Source organism: Cnephaeus nilssonii (genome assembly GCF_951640355.1).
Source record: "Cnephaeus nilssonii genome assembly, chromosome: 3".
NCBI classification, from domain to species: Eukaryota; Metazoa; Chordata; class Mammalia; order Chiroptera; family Vespertilionidae; genus Cnephaeus; species Cnephaeus nilssonii.
This window is the reverse complement of record NC_137074.1, coordinates 44101729-44121749: the sequence shown is the minus strand read 5'-3', so window position 1 is coordinate 44121749 and position 20021 is coordinate 44101729. Positions and strand designations below refer to the sequence as shown.

Below are 20021 nucleotides of genomic sequence, written 5' to 3'. Positions count from 1 at the left end.
AGCCAGAAAACTCCCAAACTTGGGAACACTCTGATTCTCTCCAGGCTTAACCACAAGCAACTGTCTCTTCCTTCTACCCTCATTGCAGAGTGACTTTATCAAGTTCTGGTCTCAGAGACTATTCAAACAGGTAAGAAAAGGAAATTCCACCTTCAGGTTGAAGGCTGTGCCAACAACATCTGACCAATACTTAGTGTTGAAATAATTATGGAGTAGAAGGAGCATGAAACTCTGTGATGACTCTCAGTCTCATGGTGTCCTTCCATTTTTATCTCACTTTGATCAAAAGAATCACAATATGCTCTTGCTCAGATAGAGGAGGGTATTCCTAAGTATGGCAGGTCCTACATCAGAGACATTTGGCTAAAAGTCAGTAATCGTTACAAAGGGAAAGGTGTAAGACATAAGGCAAGTATTCATGCAATGATATCTTGGATGGTTTAGAAGGTATGCAGCTCAGTGTACAAGTGGAGTCTCATTCCCACTTCCAGCCAAAATGATGAGACCAAGAGGAGTCAAAAGGACACACTTTATTAGCTATTCTCTGTGTTCAAACCCTCTGTCTCTCTGTCTCCCTTCCCCACTACCTCTCATCTCCTGCAGGGCACCACGTCCCCATGGAATCCTCTATGTGGTTCTCATGGTGGGAGGATAATAGGGTTGCTAAAATAGGCTTGTCCAGGACACTCAGCAGAGCGTTGTTCTTCTTTGGGGAAAGGTAGGACCATCAGCTTCTTAATCATCAAAGGTGACCGGAAGAGAAAGTCAACATTGAGGGGTTCTCCCTGGGGATTTGTGGTTAGATCCAAGTGCACAGGGAAGGCCTCCACAGGATCCAGTTCCTGAGATTCTTCATCATCCAGCTCAGGAAGGTACTGGACAGATCCACTTAGCACAGCTTTGGAGGGTGACTGTGCGGGTTTTTTGTTTCTCTGGTAAACAGCAAATTTCCGCTTTCCAGGTGTGAGAGCCTGAAATAAAAATGGTTTCAATAAGGGAATGTTCCCTAGGGAAATCTCTGCTGTGGCTGGTGCCAGGCTAAGCTGTTCTATGCCTTTCTGATGGAATGTTTCAAGGGGAGCCAGCTAGAGGAATGGGCCTCTGGTTAAAGGGTTATAAAGCAAAACAGATAAGGGCCAGGGGGAACAAAGAATGGTAGAAGCTTGATTGCTAGCTTGATCCAGAGAACTTAAATGGCATACTCAAAGTCCCTAGTGAGCTGTCTCCCTGCTCCTAGTGTGACAGCAATAGCACCTTTACTAATTGTTTATTCTCTGCCAGGCCCAATATAGTACCCTTTATCCAAGTCTTCTCACTTATTTCTCACAAGGAACTGAATGAGGTAAGCATTGCAAGCCCATTCACAGATGAAGCAACCATGACTCAGAGAGGTAAGAATTTGCCCATGGTCACACAGCTCATAGGTAGCAGAGCAGGACTGGAACCCAGGTGGCCTCTCTCAACCACGCTTTCAACTACATCAGGCTGTATCATATTAAGTGCTCAATAAATACTTCTGGAAAGGGACCAAATAGTTCCATGGAAACAACTTCTCCTGTCAGTTCAGGGTAAGGGTCTTTGGGATACTGAATTTAATGTCTCAGGGCCTGAGCCATCCCAGCTCAGAGGTCCTTATTTCTGAAAGTTGTAATTATTCTGCAGGAACTCAATGGGACTAAAACAAAGAGTGACAGGTCTTTAACTAGCTATCCTATGGGTGTGACCTCAGGGCAGCCTAAATAAAATAGTGATCATGGATCTTAGGAAAATAAAATGAAAGGATAAGGTAGGGAGAGCTAAAACATAGATATTCTGCTTTTTTTCTTCATAGAAAGACAAACAATTAGAATAAAAACATACCTGTGATTTAAAGAAGTCACAATTCATACCGACAAGCTTTACTTCAAATCTTCGACCCAGAGAACCTCTGCAAATACCAACAGGCTAAAAAGAAGAGAGAGAGAGAAGATTCAAAGTTGTTTGAGTTTTACTATTATCAATGATCATAAACAGAAATCAACTTGCTTTCTGCTTGTGTGGACAAACAGCAAATCAACATTATATGCTACTACCCTGCAAAAGGTAAGCTCTGAGCCAGTTATCTCTAGACTAGTGACCTGGTGCACGGATTCGTGCACATTGAAAGGAAATTAATTAGAAGGTGGCTGACGGGGTGGGACTGGGCAAGATGGGCTGGACATGCCCTAGAGCCAACCTCCCATGGTTCCTCCCTGGCCAGCGGCACCTGGGGTGGCACTGTGGCTTGAAAGTCTGTGGAATGAGCGGTGTCCCTCTGGCAGGTGTGGTTCCTTGGCCTGGCCTGCGGGAATCAGGCCAAAACTGGCTCTCTGACTTCCCCTGAGGGGTTCCAGAGTGCGAGAGGGCACTCTGCAAAGTTGCTGTTGTACAGGATATTGAATGCAAATGCAAGTGTGCAGTAAACCAGATTCGGGCCGACAGTTCCCAAGCAACAACATAACCATGGCCAAAGGTGGAATCATGTGGCCACACTAGGAATCGGGTTCCCTCCTCTCTGGTTTCAGGGTGCATCACCCAAGAACCACTGCTGCCAAGTCACTGCAGCTTGGCAGCTCCTATGTTGAGCATCTGCCCCCTGGTGGTCAGTGCACATCATAATGTCCAGTTGGGTGGAGGGAGGGACACTTAACATATTAGCCTTTTATATATGTGCTAGTAGATTATCCCTCCAGGTAACCACCCAAACAAGTCTAAATTGCCTCCAATGATGGAAAATTTAAAACTTCTTAAGGAACAAACTTTATTAGAAAATTCTTTATATGGAGGGGAAATCTGTGTCTATAGACTGTGTGCCTGTTGGCCCTATTTGTACCCTTGGGTCAATTAAAAAACTTATTCTCAACTCTCATGGAGCAGCCCTTTATGTATGTTCCATCTGAGCTAACTCTTGTGGATGAAAGGGGCCACATGCTAACCTGACAAGCTCAGGGAAGGCCTGCATGGCAGTCTTGCAAACTCAAAGACTTGAAGTAACCACAAAGGATGGTCTGAAATTAAAACTTTAACTAAAGGCAGTTTATAGTGGGTATTCATGTCCTAGGCCCGTGGTCGGCAAACTGTGGCTCGTGAGCCACGTGCAGCTCTTTGGCCCCTTGAGTATGGATCTTCCACAAAATACCACGGCCTGGGAGAGTCTATTTTGAAGAAGTGGCATTAGAAGAAGTTTAAGTTTAAAAAAATTTGGCTCTCAAAAGAAATTTCGATAGTTGTACTGTTGATATTTGGCTCTGTTGACTAATGAGTTTGCCGACCACTGGCCTAGGCCAATATCTTCCCTGACAAAGGTCAATCTTTACCTTAACTGAGCCTATTGTCTTTTTGCATTTCAGATAATATACCTAAAATGTCAGGGTAACTTGTATCTTCCCCTTTTCTGGACCCCTCAGGGCACAACCAAATGTTTACAATTATCAGTGGGATAATTGTAAGGACAGAGACCATAAATGCTTTCATTGTTATTGTTATCATGTTAATTGTTAACTGTTAACTATCCTGTACCCACCTAAGTAAAAAAGGTATAATTGTTGACATTAACTATCCTGTACCCAACTAAGTAAAAGAAGTATGTGTCTATCATTTTACTTTTACTTTTTATTCAATCCCAGAGGTTCCTTCCTCCACAGCTTTGCTTTCTCCCGCCTCCCTAATCTATCACCAATGGATTTTATGTAACCCATTTACATCTCCTCCTTTGATTGTAATGTATAAAACAAAGTGAAAAAAACTGCCATTCTCCTGAGCATTATCCAAATCCGTTGAGACTCTGCTTCTCAGGAATTGTGGACCGTTTGGCTTAAATAAACTCACAAAAATTCTTTACAGGTTTGAATGCTTTCATGTTAACACTCCTCTCAGACAAAACCACTATGGGTTCCTTCAACTTTTCTTTATTTAAAAATAAAATAATTTTGTTTTCTTATTATACATGTAATAGTTATTTAGAATATGAATAAACAGAAAGAAAATAAAAAGACCTATAATTGCATGGAAGGTACCTGTTTCCTACAATGATTTGATTTATTTTCTTCTAATATTTTTTTCCTATGCATATATAGTTTTTCTTCTAAAAAAAATAGGATTATACTATATATATTATTTATAACCCTCTTTTGTCAGTTAATAATATGTTGTGAAAATCCTTTTATGGCATTGAATAGTCTTCTATGATATTTTTTAAAATATGCTTTATTGATTTTAGAGAGAGAGGAAGGGAGAGGAAGAGATAGAAACATCGATGAGAGAGAAACTTCATCATCATTTGGCTGTCTCCTACATGCCCGCTACTGAGGTTTGAGCCTGCAATTGGGCATGTACCCTGATCAGGAATCAAACCCACCATCTTCTGGTTCACAGATTGACGCTCAATCCCTGAGCCACACCAGCCAGGCTTCTATGATCTTTATAATGATTACCTAATATTCCTCTGTGTTATTTAACAAGTTCTCTTTTGTTAGACACTAAATTGTATCTCATTTGTTTTGTTTAAACATTGAAGCTCTATCTTTTCTTATATACCTAGTTAACTTCTTAGGGTAAATTACTGGAAGAGAAATTTTAGAGTCACAGAGGATATATATTTTCAAGTGTAAATAGAATATTATAATAAAACTAGAGGCCCAGTGCATGAAATTCATGCATGGGAAAGAGAGATTTCACAAAATAGGGTGAAGATGTTTTCCCAATTATTCCCGGACAAAATTGAGAATATTCAATTGACTCATTGCAAAAGGCTTTTGAGAAACACACATAAGTTGAAAGTAAAAAGATGGAAAAAAACTTACACTGTAAACAGTAACCAAAAAAGAGCTGGAATGGCTATACAAATATTAGGCAAAATTTACTTTAAGACAAAAATTGTTACTAGAGAGAAGGAAAATATTTTATAATGATAAAAAGTCAATTTATTAGAAAAACACAACAACTGTACATATCTATGACCTGCAACAGAGCCCCAAAGTACATTAGCTAAAACTGACAGAATTCAAGGGAGATGTAGAAAATTCAACAATAACAGTTTAAAACCTCACTTTCAATAATGTATAGAACAACTATGCAAAACATTAACAAGAAACAGAAGTTTTATACCACACTATAAATCAACTAATCCTGACAATTACCAAATGCTTCACCTAACAACAGCAAAATATACATTCTTCTCAAGTGTACATAGAACATTCTCAAGGATATTCCTTATTATAAACCATAAAATAAACTTTAGTAAATTTAAGAATTAAGATCATTCAAAGTACATTCTCCAACCACAATGAAATGATTTTAGAAACAGAATAACAGAAGAAAATTGGGAATTTCATATATGTATATATATATATATATGGAAATTAAGTAGCATACTTCTAAATAATCAATTTGTCAAAGAAGCTATCATAACGAAAATTGGAAAATACTTTGAGATGGATGGAAACAAAAACACAATGTACACAACTTGTTGAGATACAGCTAAAGAATTCCTTCAAAAATAATTGCATGTATCCAAAGGTCGCTGGTTCGATTCCCACTCAGAGAACATACCCAGGTTGTGGTTTTGATCCCCAGTAGGGATGTTTCTCTCTCTTTCTTCTCTCTTTCCCTTCCTCTCAAAAATAAACAAAAATATATACTTTTAAAAAGATTACAAATCAATAACCTAACCTCTACCTTAGAAAACTAGAAAAAGAAGAGTAAAATAAGCCCAATGCAAGCACAAAAAAAGGCAAAAATAAATAATAGAGAGGAAATAAACTAGGTGATAAAAATAACACAAAGAAAATAAACAAAATTGGAAGTTGACTCCTTGAAAAGATCAATAAAATTGACAAAGCTCTAGTTAAACTGATCCCCCAAAAAAGACTCAAAATACTAAAATTAGAATTAAAGAGAGAACATTACTTCTGATCTTTCAAAAATAAAAAGGGAATACTGTAAACAGCTATACTGGCAAATTAGATAACTTAGACAAACTAGACAAATTCTTAGGAAGATACAAGCTACCAAAATCCACTAAAGAAGAAATAAAAAATCTGAAGAGACTTATAACAAGAGATTGAATTATTAGTCAAAAAAATTTCCCACAAAGAATAGCCCAGGCCCAGATGGCTTTTTGGTGAATTCTACCAAACAGTTGAAAAAGAATGAACACCAACAAACTCTTCCAAAATAAAATAGGAGAAAATTTTCAACTCATTCTATGAGGCCAATATTAAACTCATATTAAAATAGGGCAGAGACAACACACAAAAAAAACTATGGATCAATATCTCTTATGAATATAGATAAAAAATCTTTTTAAAAATACTGACAAATAGAATTCAGCAACATGTAAAAAGTATTATACACCATGATCATCTGGGATTCATTCCCAAAGTGCAAGACTGTATTAATATACAAATATCAATCATTGCTATATATAATACTAATAGATTAAAAGAGGGGGGAAATCAAATGATTATCTCATTAACACAGAAAAAGCACTTGACAAACTCTAACACTCTTTCTCGATAAAAACATTCAACAAACTAACAATAGAAGGAAAATTTCTCAACTTAATAAAGGGTATCTATAAAAAACCTACAGTTAACATCACATTAAATGATGAAATACTGAATCCTTCCCTCCCTAAAAACAGGAATAAGATAAGGATATCTGTTCTCCCCACCTCTACTTAACATTGAACTGGAAGTTCTAGCCAGGAATATTAGTCAAATAAATGAATAAAGGCATGCAGATTGGAAAGGAAGAAGTAAACTATCTCTATTTGCAGATTACATGATCTTGTACATATATAGAAAATCTTAAGGAATCTACTGGAAAACTATTAGAATTAATAAATGAGTTTGGCAAGGTTACAAGATACAGATCAATATATAAAAATCAATTGTATTTCTATAAACTTGCTATGAATAATCTAAAAATAAAATTAAGACAAATACATGATGGTGGCATCAAAGAGAATAAAATATTTAGGTATACAAATAAATAAAAGTCTTGTATACTGAAAACTACAAAACATTCTTGAAAGAAATTAAGTTCTGAAAAAATGGAAAGACGTTCCATATTCACGGATTGGAAGACTTAATATTGTTAAGATGACAATACTTCCCACATTGATCTACAGAGTCAATGCAATCAATCCCTCTTAAATAACCAACTGCCTTTTCTTTTAATCCTCACCCAAGGACATATTTTTATTGATTTGAGAGAGAGAGAGAGAGAGAGAGAGAGAAGCATTGACGTGAGAGAGAAACATTGATCAATTGCCTCCTGTACACACTCTAACTGGGGATCAAACTCACAACATACTAGTAGTTATGTGCCCTGACAAGGAATCAAACCTGCAACCTTTTGGTGTATGTGATGATGCTCCAGCCAACTGAGCTACACAGGCCAGGGCTCCAATTGCCTTTTTAAAAATAGGAACTAATAAGCTGATCATAAAATTGTTGTGAAAATTCAAAGAATCTAGAATACCCAAAACAATCTTGAATGAGAGCAGAGAGGACTCACACTTCCCAATTTTAAAATTTACTACAAAGCTATAATATTCAAGAGAGAGTGGTAATGGTGTAAGAATAAATATATAGATCAGTGGAATAAAATTGAGAGTATAGAAATAAACCCTTATACTTATGGTCAATTGATCTTCTTGAAGTATGCAAGACAATTAAATGGGGGAAGAAATAGTCTTTTCAACAAATAGTGCTGGGACACTTGGATATCCACATGCAAAAGAATTAAGTTGAATCTCCTACCTCTCATCATATACAAAAATTAACTCCAAATGGGTCATAGATAGAGCTAAAACTATAAAACTCTTAGCTAAATCCATAGGAGTAAATCTTCCTGATCTTGGATTAGGCAATGGTGTTTTAGGTATGACATCAAAAGCACACTCAACAAAAGAAAAAATATACAACTATGACTTCATCAAAATTAAAGACTTTGTACTTCAAAAAACATCATCAAGGAAATGAAAAGACAATCCAGACAATGGAAAAAATATTTGAGAACCACATATCTGGTGGGGGGATTGTATCCAGAATATGTATAGAACTTTTACAAGTTAACTATAAAAAAATAAATAGGCCAATTTTAAAATGGACAAAGGATTTAAATAGATTTCTCCAAAGAATATATACAATTGTCCAGTAAGCACATTGAAAGATGCTCAACATCATTAGCCACGAGGAAAATGCAAATAACAACCAAAAAGAGATATTACCTCATACCCAGTAAGATGGCTATAATAAAAAAGACAGATAATAATAATAAGTATTGGCATGTGTATAGAGAAATTAAAACCTTCCTATATTGCTGATGGGTTTATAAAACTGATGCAATCACTTTTCACAGTTAGTCAAAAGGTTAAACATAGAGTTCTCATATGACCCAGCAATCCCAGTCCAAGGTATATACCCAAGAGAAATGAAAATATATGTATCCATAAAAACTTGTACACAAATGTTCATAGCAACATTATTCATAATAGCTCAAATGAGAAAACCCAAATATCCATCAACTGATGAATTAATAATATATGGCATATCCATACAACTAAATATTATTTGATAATTAAAAGAAATGAAGCACTGATACATTCAACAAAATGGATACAACTTAAAAACATTATGTTAAGTGAAAGAAGATAGATTCAAAAGGCCATAAAATATGATTCCATTATATAAAATGTTCAGATAAAGGTAAAGTCACAGAGATAGCAAATAGATTAGTGGCTTCCATGGGCTTGGGTAAGGAACCAAAGAGAGTGATTGCTAATGGGTATGGGGTTTCTTTGGAAACTGATGAAAATATTCTAAAATTAGATACAGATGGTGGTAGCACAACTCTGAAAACATACTAAAAAATCACTAAATGTATAGGTTAAAAGGTTGAATTTAATGGTGTGTGAATTATGTCTTAATAAAGCTGATATTAAAAATCTATACTAATATAATAAAAGGGTAATATGCTGATTAGACTGGGAGACCGGGAGACCCAGATGTCCTTCCAGACAAAGCCATGGTGGCAGGGCCAAGGCAGAGGCGGTTAGGGGCGAGCAGGTCAGCAGTGGGGAGCAGTTGGGGTCAGGCAGCGGGGGCAGTTAGGGGGTGACCAGGCTGGCAGGGGGGCCAGACCAGCAGGGGGCAGTTGGAGGGCGACCAGGCCGGCAGGGGGGCGCAGTTAGGGGTAATCAGGCTGGCAGGGGGGAAAGTTAGGGGTGATCAAGCAGGCAGGCAGGTAAGCAGTTAGGAGCCAGCCGTCCCAGATTATGAGAGGATGTCCAACTGCCGGTTTAGACCTGATCCCAGAGATCGGGTCTAAACCAGCAGTCGGATGTCCCCCAAGGGGTCCTGGATTGGAGAGGGTGCAGGCTGGGTTGAGGGAACCCCCCCCCCCCATGCATGAATTTTGTGCACCGGGCCTCTAGTCTATATATATATATATATATATATATATATATATATATATAGAGAGAGAGAGAGAGAGAGAGAGAGAGAGAGAGAGGGAGGTAACATGCCAATTAGGCCAGGATGCCGTAACGGGTCACGACCAGACAGGAGGAGGTTGCGCTCACAGGTGAGTCCCGGAGCGAAGATGGACACAGAGACAAGGGGGCTGGAGCGGACATGGACAGGGATGGGGGGCGGGGCTGGCCTGCAGCCTCCGTGGCCAAGCACAGTCCCAGAGAGGAAAGGGCAGCCTGCCTGCAGCCTCTGAGCTGAGCACAGGCCCGGAGTCCTTTCAGTGTAATTGGGGCATTAGAGGCCCACAGAATGATCATTTCCTTTTCTGTGAAACACATAACTCTGACACACTATTTACAATTAAATAAGTTCCATATACTTTGACATTTTACAGCCCTGGAAAGTTACATATAATGATCAGCAAAGTGAGAAGATGAAAATAATTTTTATGCTTTTAAAGATGTAACTAATTTTTGTCTAGAAGACAAACCAATTCAAAAAGTGATGGTTTTATTGTCCTATAGGACATTAGCCAGATTTTATCTAATTTAGCAGTTTTACTTCAGTCTTTCATCTTTGACAATCTCCTTTGAACAGCATTATCATCCTGCCAGTCCCTTCACTGAGTTAAACAGAACTTTTGCATCTGCTATTATGTATTTGAATAAGAATTATGTACTTAACATGTGCAAAATTTTGTTTTGACACAATAAAACAAAAGATCATTTGATTCTTCCCTGGAACACAGAAAAGCACAAACTTGAATCACTGGTGTGGCTTAGGCTAATTTTCCAAATATTGTTAATAAAATTCATGTAGGGATCTTCACAGAGCCAAGAATTCTCTCTCTCAGGACTACATATTCAGCATCTCCAAGGAGGAGGCCTGTTATTCTGTGTTTAGTTTAGTTTTGTTTTTTAATACTCACCATAGGATATTTTTTCACTGCTTTTTAGAGAGAGTGGACCGGAGGGAGAGGGAGAGGAAGGAGAGGGAGAAGAAAAGAGAGGGAGAGGGAGAGGGCACACTCACGGCTGACGGCAGGCCCTTGCCAGCAGTCCCGTCTCTGCATGTGAGCTGCAGAGGAAACACCTTTTCTGACCGTTCATTGGCTAAGCTCCCTGTACGCCACTAGCAGTGCTCTTGGTAACTTGCTTAATAAGAATCCAAGAAGGTGATCTAAGTTTTTTCCACCTCACTCCTGGAGGAAAAAACAAAGGTCCACTGCTGGAGGGGCTAAGAAATGTCATATCCTGCCCTAGCTGGTTTTGCTCAGTGGATAGAGCCTCAGCCTGCCAACCGCAGGGTCCGGGTTTGATTCTGGTCAAGGGCATGTACCTAGATTGCAGGCTCCTCCCTGGCTGGGGCCCAGGTCAGGGCTCATGCAGGAGGCAACCAACTGAAGTGTCCCTCTCACATTGATGTTTCTCTCTGTCTTTCCCTCTCTCTTCCACACTCTCTAAAAAATCAATGGAAAAATATCCTCAGGTGAAGGATTAAAAAAAAGGAAGAAAGAAAGAAATGTCACATCCTATGAAAGAAACATCTTGAAAATGCCTATAGAAAGTTGTCATTTTTTCATGGTAGAGGGACTGGAGTCTGTGTTGATGAAAACACCTCGGCAGCTGCAGCGGCCAGCAGTGGCAGCAGCAGTGGGATGATGAGGGTGGCATCTTCTCTGATCAGCCAGGTTGCTTCCTGGAGAGGGAGGCCTACTGACAGCTTAGGCCCATGGGGAGCAGGCCTAAGCCATCAGTAGGACATCCCTTGAGGGCTCCCAGACTGTGAGAGGGGGCAGGATGGGCTGAGGGATCCCCCTCCCTGCCCAGTTCATGAATTTCGTGTAAGTAAATAAATGGAGAAAAGACTTTGATGCACTTTGTCCAATTATGTTACAAAACATTGTGCCAACAGACATTCCCACCAGGTATGTCAGATGGCTTCAAGGCACCCTCTCCATCTTAGATGCATTCTTTCAAAGACGTCCTGTTTGACTTTGTCCTTCTTAAAGAGTAGCCCAAGGAATAAAACTGTATTCCAAATGTAACTGTATTTGTTCAGATATAAGTAGGACCACAGTCAACCACTGAGGAAGTTTCTCTATATTTTACAGCCTCTATGACCTTTTTCTGCAAAGGCCTAACATTGTTGATGAAAATTGTATTTACAATAAAATATTATTGCATCTGAGCCACCACAACCTCTAAGTAGTCAGTTACTCCTTGAGGAGAAGAAAAGTGTCTTTGACAGCTCATATATAATTTATGCTCAATACATACTTATAGATGATCTGGGAACACAAATCTTAAATTATGAAGACATTCAGGAATACTCACCCCAGAGTCAGTGGGTTGAAATCCACAACTGCTGGCTTCGGTTTCAATACATGGTGACTCTTTGATTAAATATTCCACAAAGTAGGAGAGGCCAAACATCCACTGATATGAGACAAAAGTTGAGAAATAAAAATCAAACCTCTCTATGTAGAGAAACAACTAAGGTTTGGCAGCATTATATTTACAGAAACCATACATTCCCTGAGTCATTGTCAACACAGGTCTCCTGTTGTCCCTGTAATTCCCAACATGATTAAACCCCATATTATGATTTCGTTATTTAGAAAACATAATCAGCATTCCTTTCTTCCCTTTTAGGGATTTGAATGGGTTCTAAAAACCTTCCCTTGGGTGAGCTTAATTTTCTTCAAGTAGTTTTGTTTTTAGATTAGTTCTTCTTTATATGATAGATATCAACATAATTCAAATACAGATGAGCCTCCATTTCTCCTAATCCACAAAACTCAGCATCCACTCCAGGCCTTAACATGGAGCAGAAGCTGACCTGCTAAATGACATCCATGGTCAATCAGATATGAGAATGTAGCAGTAAATAGTGGACCTAGGTAGAATAAACCAAGGAGACTCTGAGTCCATTTCTATTCATGCCTTAAAGGCAATGAGGTAAAATCAAATCCCACAACTCTTGTGGAAATTTCATGGAATAACTTAGAAACTGAAACATAATTGATTGAATGTGCATCAGGTCTACCAAAGCAGGGAGTAAAGATTGGATTATAACCAAAAGAAGTGCCTTAATATTCTCCTCTCAGTTTAGAAATTGATAGCAACAGTCATGAGACATTGTTAGTGTAACTGGGCATTTCCACCTTACCTGGCTAGAAGCCTGGGTAACTTTGACAAGAGAATACTGCCCCGATTCGCTGTCCCTGTTGTATCTTTCAAGGGTCTCAATGGCAGTTTCCAGAACTTTGGGATCTGACAAGTTAGCGGGGATGGGGCAGTCGGGACACATATTCTGAATCTTTCTTCGAGAAACTGTTGATGCCAAAGAGAGTAGTTTAAAAATAAAGTTCCTTAATATTTTTAATCCTAAAATCATATGACCACAACAGAAGCAGAGATTAAATAAAAAAGATATTCAGTTTTGGCAAGGATGGCGTATAAATGGCATTATCTGGAATGAAACTTAGTTATCATCAGTGAGTTTTCTGCAATGATCATGTATTCCTTCAATCATGTATTAAAGAAATCAAAGCAAGATTTTTTTTACCTTACACAAATGTATTTATGCTAGGATTTTTGTTCAAAAACACATATGTGTTTATATTGATATAAAAAAACTTCCCCCCTATTTGTAGCTCAATACCTTCTATCAGTATTGCCTCTGTAAACCAGCTGAGTATATTAAAATGTTGGGATGTTATTATTAGTATGTCTTATTCATTTCTTAGTCTCCAACACCTAAGATAAGGTAAGTGCTTTGCAAATGCTTGTTGAGTGAATGAATGAGTGACATATGAAAGGTGAAAGCACTCTCTCTCTCTGATTCAAAAATGCAAATCAGCCAGAAATTGGCCAACTCATTGTATGATTGGCTAGAATAATCATTCTAATGGTACAGCCAGAATTTCTGACTGAGAGAAACTGGGGGTTACAAAACTAGAGTGAAAGTCAGGCTAGAAACTTTTCTGCAAGTTGTTTTTACAGAGCAAAACAGTTGATCAATTGTGCATTTATTTGAGTGTATTTGGGTATTCTTTGGGGAAGTTACATCCACAGTTTGTCACTCGTGGCACCATCCCCATGTGTCACTTTCTGACCTCCCATACCTCTGGTACCTGTGACTTTTGAGTCCTGATCTGTTTTATTAGTTGTTGTTCTCTAATTTAAGTAAGTCTCATCTTCTCAACCAGGAAGCTTCAACTGTGGCTAATACAACATTTGTTCTATTGCCTTGTCTCTCAAAAGGAGCTAGCAGCAGTGTTATAACAGGAGCTTGTTAGGAATGTAGACTCTCAGGCCCCACCACAGACCTGTGGAATGAGAGTCTGTACTTGAACAAGATCCACCAGGGGAATCACATGCACATAGTAGTTTGGCAAGTAGCCATATCCAATTTTCCCATGCCTTGGATGCTTGCTTTCCAAAGAAGGATCCAGAATGAATACATGTGCATATTTCATCCTCATTCTTAGTTCATTTGCTCAACAATATTATTGACTCCTTACACTTGCTAGGAACTTGGGGGAGGCTGTAGCAGGAAGAAAGAAGTTATAAAATATTCTGCATGAAATAAGATAGAAGACTTCAAATCAAGGCATTGCATGGTCTGGGCTCCATGAGTGGTTAGGTTAAAGTTTCATAGGAATGAGAACAGGAGAGTTTGTTCCTTTCTTGAATAGAGAACATTATAGAAGAACATTATAGAGAATATTGGCGGTGGTCCTTAAAGAATAAATATGAGTTACAAGGATGAGGGTATCAGGGGAGGGCATCCTCAGCAGAGGGAAAGGTACAATCAAGATGCAGAGATTGGAAAGTGCAATGTATATTCAGAAAAGAGTAGGATTTTCAGTTGAATGAAATACAGAGGTGATGTAGTCAGGGAAGTAATGGCAGAGATAGCTAGAAAGGGAGCCTGTGGACCAGTGTAGAGATGATCCCATTTATGTCAGACTAAAAATTTAGGATTTAATTCAATATTCATGAATAAACTATTGCAGGTAATTTAGGAAGACTAATTATGGGAAGAAGAGCAGTGCAAGTTGAATTTCACAGGCGAGGCAAATATCGGATATATTAAGAACCTGGCCTTGGTATGAATTGGAAATAAGAACAGGGGCATAGCCCTGCTTAATTCACTTTTTCCATCTTTCATTAAAATAAACAAAATCAGAGCGCTCTCTTACCTGGGCGAAGAGTACAGTTATAAGCAGGTAAATAAAGAATTCTTAGTGGCATGTTCACATAATATAATGCTTTGCATTGGCCATAAACCTGAAACCAACAAACATATTTTATGACATCATGGTACAAACTCTGACTTTTTAAAATACTACCCAAAATGAAATTGAATGTTTTATTTTTATTTTAATATATTTTTAGAGAGGAAGGGAAAGGGAGGGAGAGATCGAAACATTGATTGGCTGCCTCCTGCATGCCCCCTACTGGGGATAGAGCCTGCAACCCTTGGCAAGTGCTCTGATCAGGAGTCAAACTATGACCTCCTGGTTCATAAGTTGATGCTCAAGCACTAGCCATACCAGCCAGGCTGGACATTTTATTTATAAATAATGAAAAATTTAAGGTCAATTTTGGTGGCTTTGGGAGTGATCATCAAACAATTTAACCTTCTCCTGGGACACAGCTATACTACATTTCCCAGCTTCCCTCCCAATTAGGTGTGACTGTGTATAACTGAGTTCTAACTACAAAAAGGTGAGCAGAAGTGGCTGTAATCACTTCCAGGTCTGGCTCATGAAGATCCCCCATGTGCCATATGCCCTCCATGCTTTTTCTATTTCTATAGCTTGATGTAGGTGAGCATGGTGACCACAGAAGCCATTAGTTGAAGGTGGCAGAGACTAGAGCCAAACATGGAAGGAACCTGGGTCTCCAAGTCATTCTTGGAGGAAAGCCTTCTCTTGAATAAGAATTTATGTTTTGAATTTATATAAATAAGAAATAAACTTCTATCATGTTGGAATCAGTATATACTTTTTGGGTATGTGTTTTAGCAGCTAGTGTCACCTTAACAAATATAATTTATAACATGGTAAATGGGACTCTCAGAAACACCTCTTTAAAATCAGATAGGTGCAGTTTGACAAATCTGGTCACATGATTAGAAAAGATATATTGATCAAATAGTTTACTTCTAAACATAATCATGCACTCAAAAGTGTCATATCAATTAATGGAAATAACTCAGGATAATTGAGAACAAATAAAAATTATTATTTTCAAGCCTCTTCAATGGTCATCTTTAAAAGGATCAATTCTCAGGCCCTTTAGGTCCTATGATTCCAGAAAATTCTTCCTCAGCACATCTGAGAACTTCATACTGTAAGTCCTTCCATTTTCCAGCCTCAATACTAATACTTCATATTAGTATTCATTAAAAAAAAAATACACAAAAACCCAAACAAATAAAAATCTTTCCCTTTTACTTCACAGTCTTCTTTAAGCATGCATCCGAAGCACTACAGCTCAGATCTTTTTCTCACAATTTAAACACTGGCTTGGAGCCTACAGAAGGGTCTTGGAAGTAGGAAACAATTTGGGGGTCATAACCCCAATGGGACTCTCAGAAATTCCCCAATTAAACTCTGTTTTGTCTAATAGAATTGGAATAACCACAGGGACACCATTGTCAAGAGATTACAAAGAAGGATATTTAAAAGATGGTCAGGGCCTGGCCCACATGGCTCAGTGGTTGAGCGTTGGCTTATGAACCAGGAGGTCCTGGTTCAATTCCCAGACAGGGCATATGCCCAGGTTTTGGACTCTATCCCCAGTGTGGGATATGCAGGAGGAACCCAGTGTCAGATGTGCAGGAGGCAGCCAATCAATGATTCTCTCTAATCACTGATGTCCCTATCTCTCTTTCCCTCTCCTTTCCTTTCTGAAATCAATAAAAATATATTTTAAAAAATAAAAGATGGCCAGAGACATAAAAACATGGAACAGACTGATGAATCTCAGAGGGAAGGCAGGGGTAGGTAGGTAGGTGGTGGGAAGAGATTAACCAAAGAACTTATATGCATATATGCATAACCCATGGACACAGACAATAGTGTGGTAAAGGCCTTGGGTGGGGGGCAGGGACAGACTAGAGGTGGTAAATGAGGGGGAAAACAAGACATCTGTAATACTTTCAACATTGAAGATAAATTTTAAAAATAAAAGATGGCACACAATGAGCAACCTTCACCCTGTAGTCAGAGGATACCCTGTTTCTACCCTAGAGTTCCTGGGACAAAAACACTTACCTGTTCATGCAGGAGCCTCTCCTTACATTCCCTCCACGGCTTCTTGCTGAGCACATGGCAAGTAGTGCTTAGTACATCCAGTGTGAAATAGAACAGAGATCCCAGATTATCCTGTGGGAAGGGGTGAAAAAATGTACCACAGCCCATATGAAGCAGAAACCCCTAAAGGCAGGTAAATGTTTCTGATTTATGGCAGTGGCATTCATGTTTATAATTATGTCTTAGAGATTGTGGGACACTGGACAAGAGTCAGAGTAAGATACTATTAGCACTTGTTTCTGTTAACAGTAAAAGCATGTAGTACAACCCAGCTGAGGGGAGCAGAGATTTCTCAGCAGGTTTCCAATTTGGAAAGCACCTGCCAATGCCGAGAACCAATTCCAGCATGTACTAATTACAAGAGTTTTACCAAATGTTGGTGAAGCTTGGGGAGCTCAACAGGGTTGAGTCACATGTAATTTACCTGTTGGAAACAGCTAAAAGGCACTCCCCCCAAACCTGAATAGGATTGTTAACTGCCAGACAGCTCAAGGCATTTTATTGCCTCCTGTTGGCCAAACACCTGAACAGCTGTAGGCTATTCCCGAAACTGACAATCCCTGTAAACCCTTTGATACCTTACCCTTTGAAGTGTATATTTCCACCTTGCCTTGGGACAAATTGTGCTTAATAAAAGCATGGGTCCTTGGTCAAGGGTAGAGTCTTCTAGCTCCATCAGCTGGAAGCTCCTTTGACCCCCAATGCCTATCAAAAATATCTTTTGTCCATGGACTCTTTAATAATCTACACGCAGCCCTTTCTCCAGAATGCTGAACCCTTTGTAAGGCTGGGGAAAAAGAACCCCGGTAATTGACACCTGAACGAGAGGCTCCAACATGCCAACATATGTCCCTGGATATCTACCCCCTGGCTGGCCTATGCAGCTTGTGCAAACACCTGCCCCAGATAGGGGATTGTCACTTACCTGTCTGTGTTCTTGGATAGCACTCACTCGGTTGAGGCTCAGCACATAGCCTTCCTTTAGGTCGTTATTGATGTCCTGCAGGACAAATGCCGCCATAGCCAGCATATCTGCATCATTGCAGCCACGAAGGAAGAAAGGCGAGTGGCTGGGGACCTTCTGGGGCACAGATGTAGTGGTGCAGCACACGGCCAAGATGCTGAGCACCAAGAGCAGGAGTAGACCCATTCTGTGAGGAACAAGACCCAGGATGGTTCAGTATGTGGAGCTGCAAGGATGGGATACTTATAGGACTCTGTAAGGCCAATTTGAGTAGTTTTATAATCACAATCTGAACCTTGGACCAGAATTTAAAACACAATGTCCCATTTTATCTCCTTGAACTCTAAATGTAGATTTCCATGAGTCAGCACTTTGGATGGGATTTGCCAATGTCTTAGACAGCTGAGCAAACTTATATTCATGTGTACATGCAGGCAAACTTACGTATCCTAACCCTTTCCCTAGAAATCATAATAAACACTCGGGTCAAGGCTCCTAGGAGGTCATGATTGGATTCTGGTTTGCTTCCTTGGCTCCAAATGAATCAGAATATACAAACTGTCCTATTCTCCCATTTCCCCTAGCACCTTCCCTCCAACTGATGTCCTTGGCCACACCAAATTACCCCAGGCTTGGAGCCTGGGGTCACAGTCCATGGTGCCAATTGTATTAGTTGAATTCACACTTCCTGCCTGGCCTTCCAGGTTCACCATTCTTGGTACATCAGGAAAAAAGGTTCTAACACCACATCACCTACATGAAAAACCAGCAAGATTCCTAAAGCCCTTTGGGGATCTGGCTAGGAAGTGGTCTATGTAGGTTTTTTAAAATAAAGACTTCATTTAAGTAAAATAAAAAGGGGGGGGGGAGGTGGTATTTCAATAGTTCGTGCATCATACGCCAATTTTTTTCTTCCTTTTATGGAGCTGTGTGGAAGCAAACTCATAAGGAAACTGAAACCTAGTAGTATTGTTAAGAGATAGACCAGTGATGGTGAACCTATGACACGCGTGTCAGCACTAACAGGCGTAGCCATTTCTGATGACACACGGCCGCATGCCGAGGATGAAACATTTGCTGCTCCTGAGGATGAAACATTTGCGACTAGAGTTTTGGAGTTAGTTTTTTCCTCAAAGTGACACACTACCCGAGTTATGCTCAGTTTTTTGGCGAAGTTTGACACACCAAGCTCAAAAGGTTGCCCATCACTGAGATAGACAATGATTGACAGGTAGACTGGAATGTAAATCCCACAAGGATGGGACTCTTGCTTTTCTCTTTCAGCTTCTGCTTGGGGTTCAGGAAGTTTCTACTGATTGGAACTGTACAAAACACAAATATCTTTTAAAACTCTATTTAAAAAAAAAAATCCACAGGGAGCCACTGAGAACTCTGGGATCTAATCCTGAAGCTGGGCTCCCCAGCAGAGAGCACCAACTGAGGAGGGTACTCACATAACATAGAGCTGTGAAAAGCAATGGGGTGCTGTCTGTCAGGGAGTGGCAGCTGAAAGTTTGGACACCCTCTTAAAGGGCCAATGCACAAAAATTCCCTGTGGAGCCACCCACCTGGTGCTCTGGCAGAGGGAGGGTGAAGCGGACAGGAGCTGTAAGAGCAGAACGCAGGACTTGGGACTCAGGGGATAGAGCTCAGAATGAAGACACCCCAGGTTTCTTGGACTGAGTCATTCCCTCACATAGGGGAGGACATCTTTCCCACATAGACATCTGCCTTGCCTGGGGGGAAGACAGTCAACAGACCCTATTGGAAAACACCTTGTCCTAAGGCCAGTTAAGAGATTAAAAGTAACAATTAGTCTCCAGGCAGAAGCAACTGCCCCACCTTGTTGAAAAAACTCTCACCACACCTGAGGACAATTGTCTGGGGGTAATTCACTTCGGAATCCTATTAGTTTGTAGACTCTGGAGGCTTTGAGTCTTTGCCTGATCCAATTAGTTTGAAACAACCTTTAACACTGTCCTGCACTAGAGATTGAGAGGTGTAGAGGATCTACCTAATACATAGTCACAAACCCAAACAGATAACCAAAATGAGGAAACAAAGAAACAACCCCCCAATGAAAGAACTAGTGAATTCTCCAGAAGAAGAGATAAATGAAGCAGAGATAAGAAATTTATCTGAAACGGAGTTCAGAGTAATGATGTTAAAAATGCTCAACAGTATGAAAAGAAAGGTATAGTAACTATGAAAAAAGAACAGTCTGAGATAA

The 20021-nt window shown here is 39.5% G+C and overlaps 1 protein-coding gene across 1 annotated transcript; it reads right to left on the bottom strand.

Annotated features, from left to right (window-relative positions):
* Positions 1–628: 628 nt before the first annotated feature.
* FETUB (fetuin B) lies at positions 629–17977 on the bottom strand (the record flags this gene model as incomplete). Its single annotated transcript, XM_079763472.1, has 7 exons — positions 629–971; positions 1861–1944; positions 11834–11935; positions 12669–12832; positions 14707–14794; positions 16789–16899; positions 17753–17977. 7 exons carry the CDS (start codon positions 17975–17977, stop codon positions 639–641), a joined length of 1107 nt encoding a protein of 368 aa, XP_079619598.1. The 3' UTR covers positions 629–638.
* Between the last annotated feature and the right edge of the window lie 2044 nt (positions 17978–20021).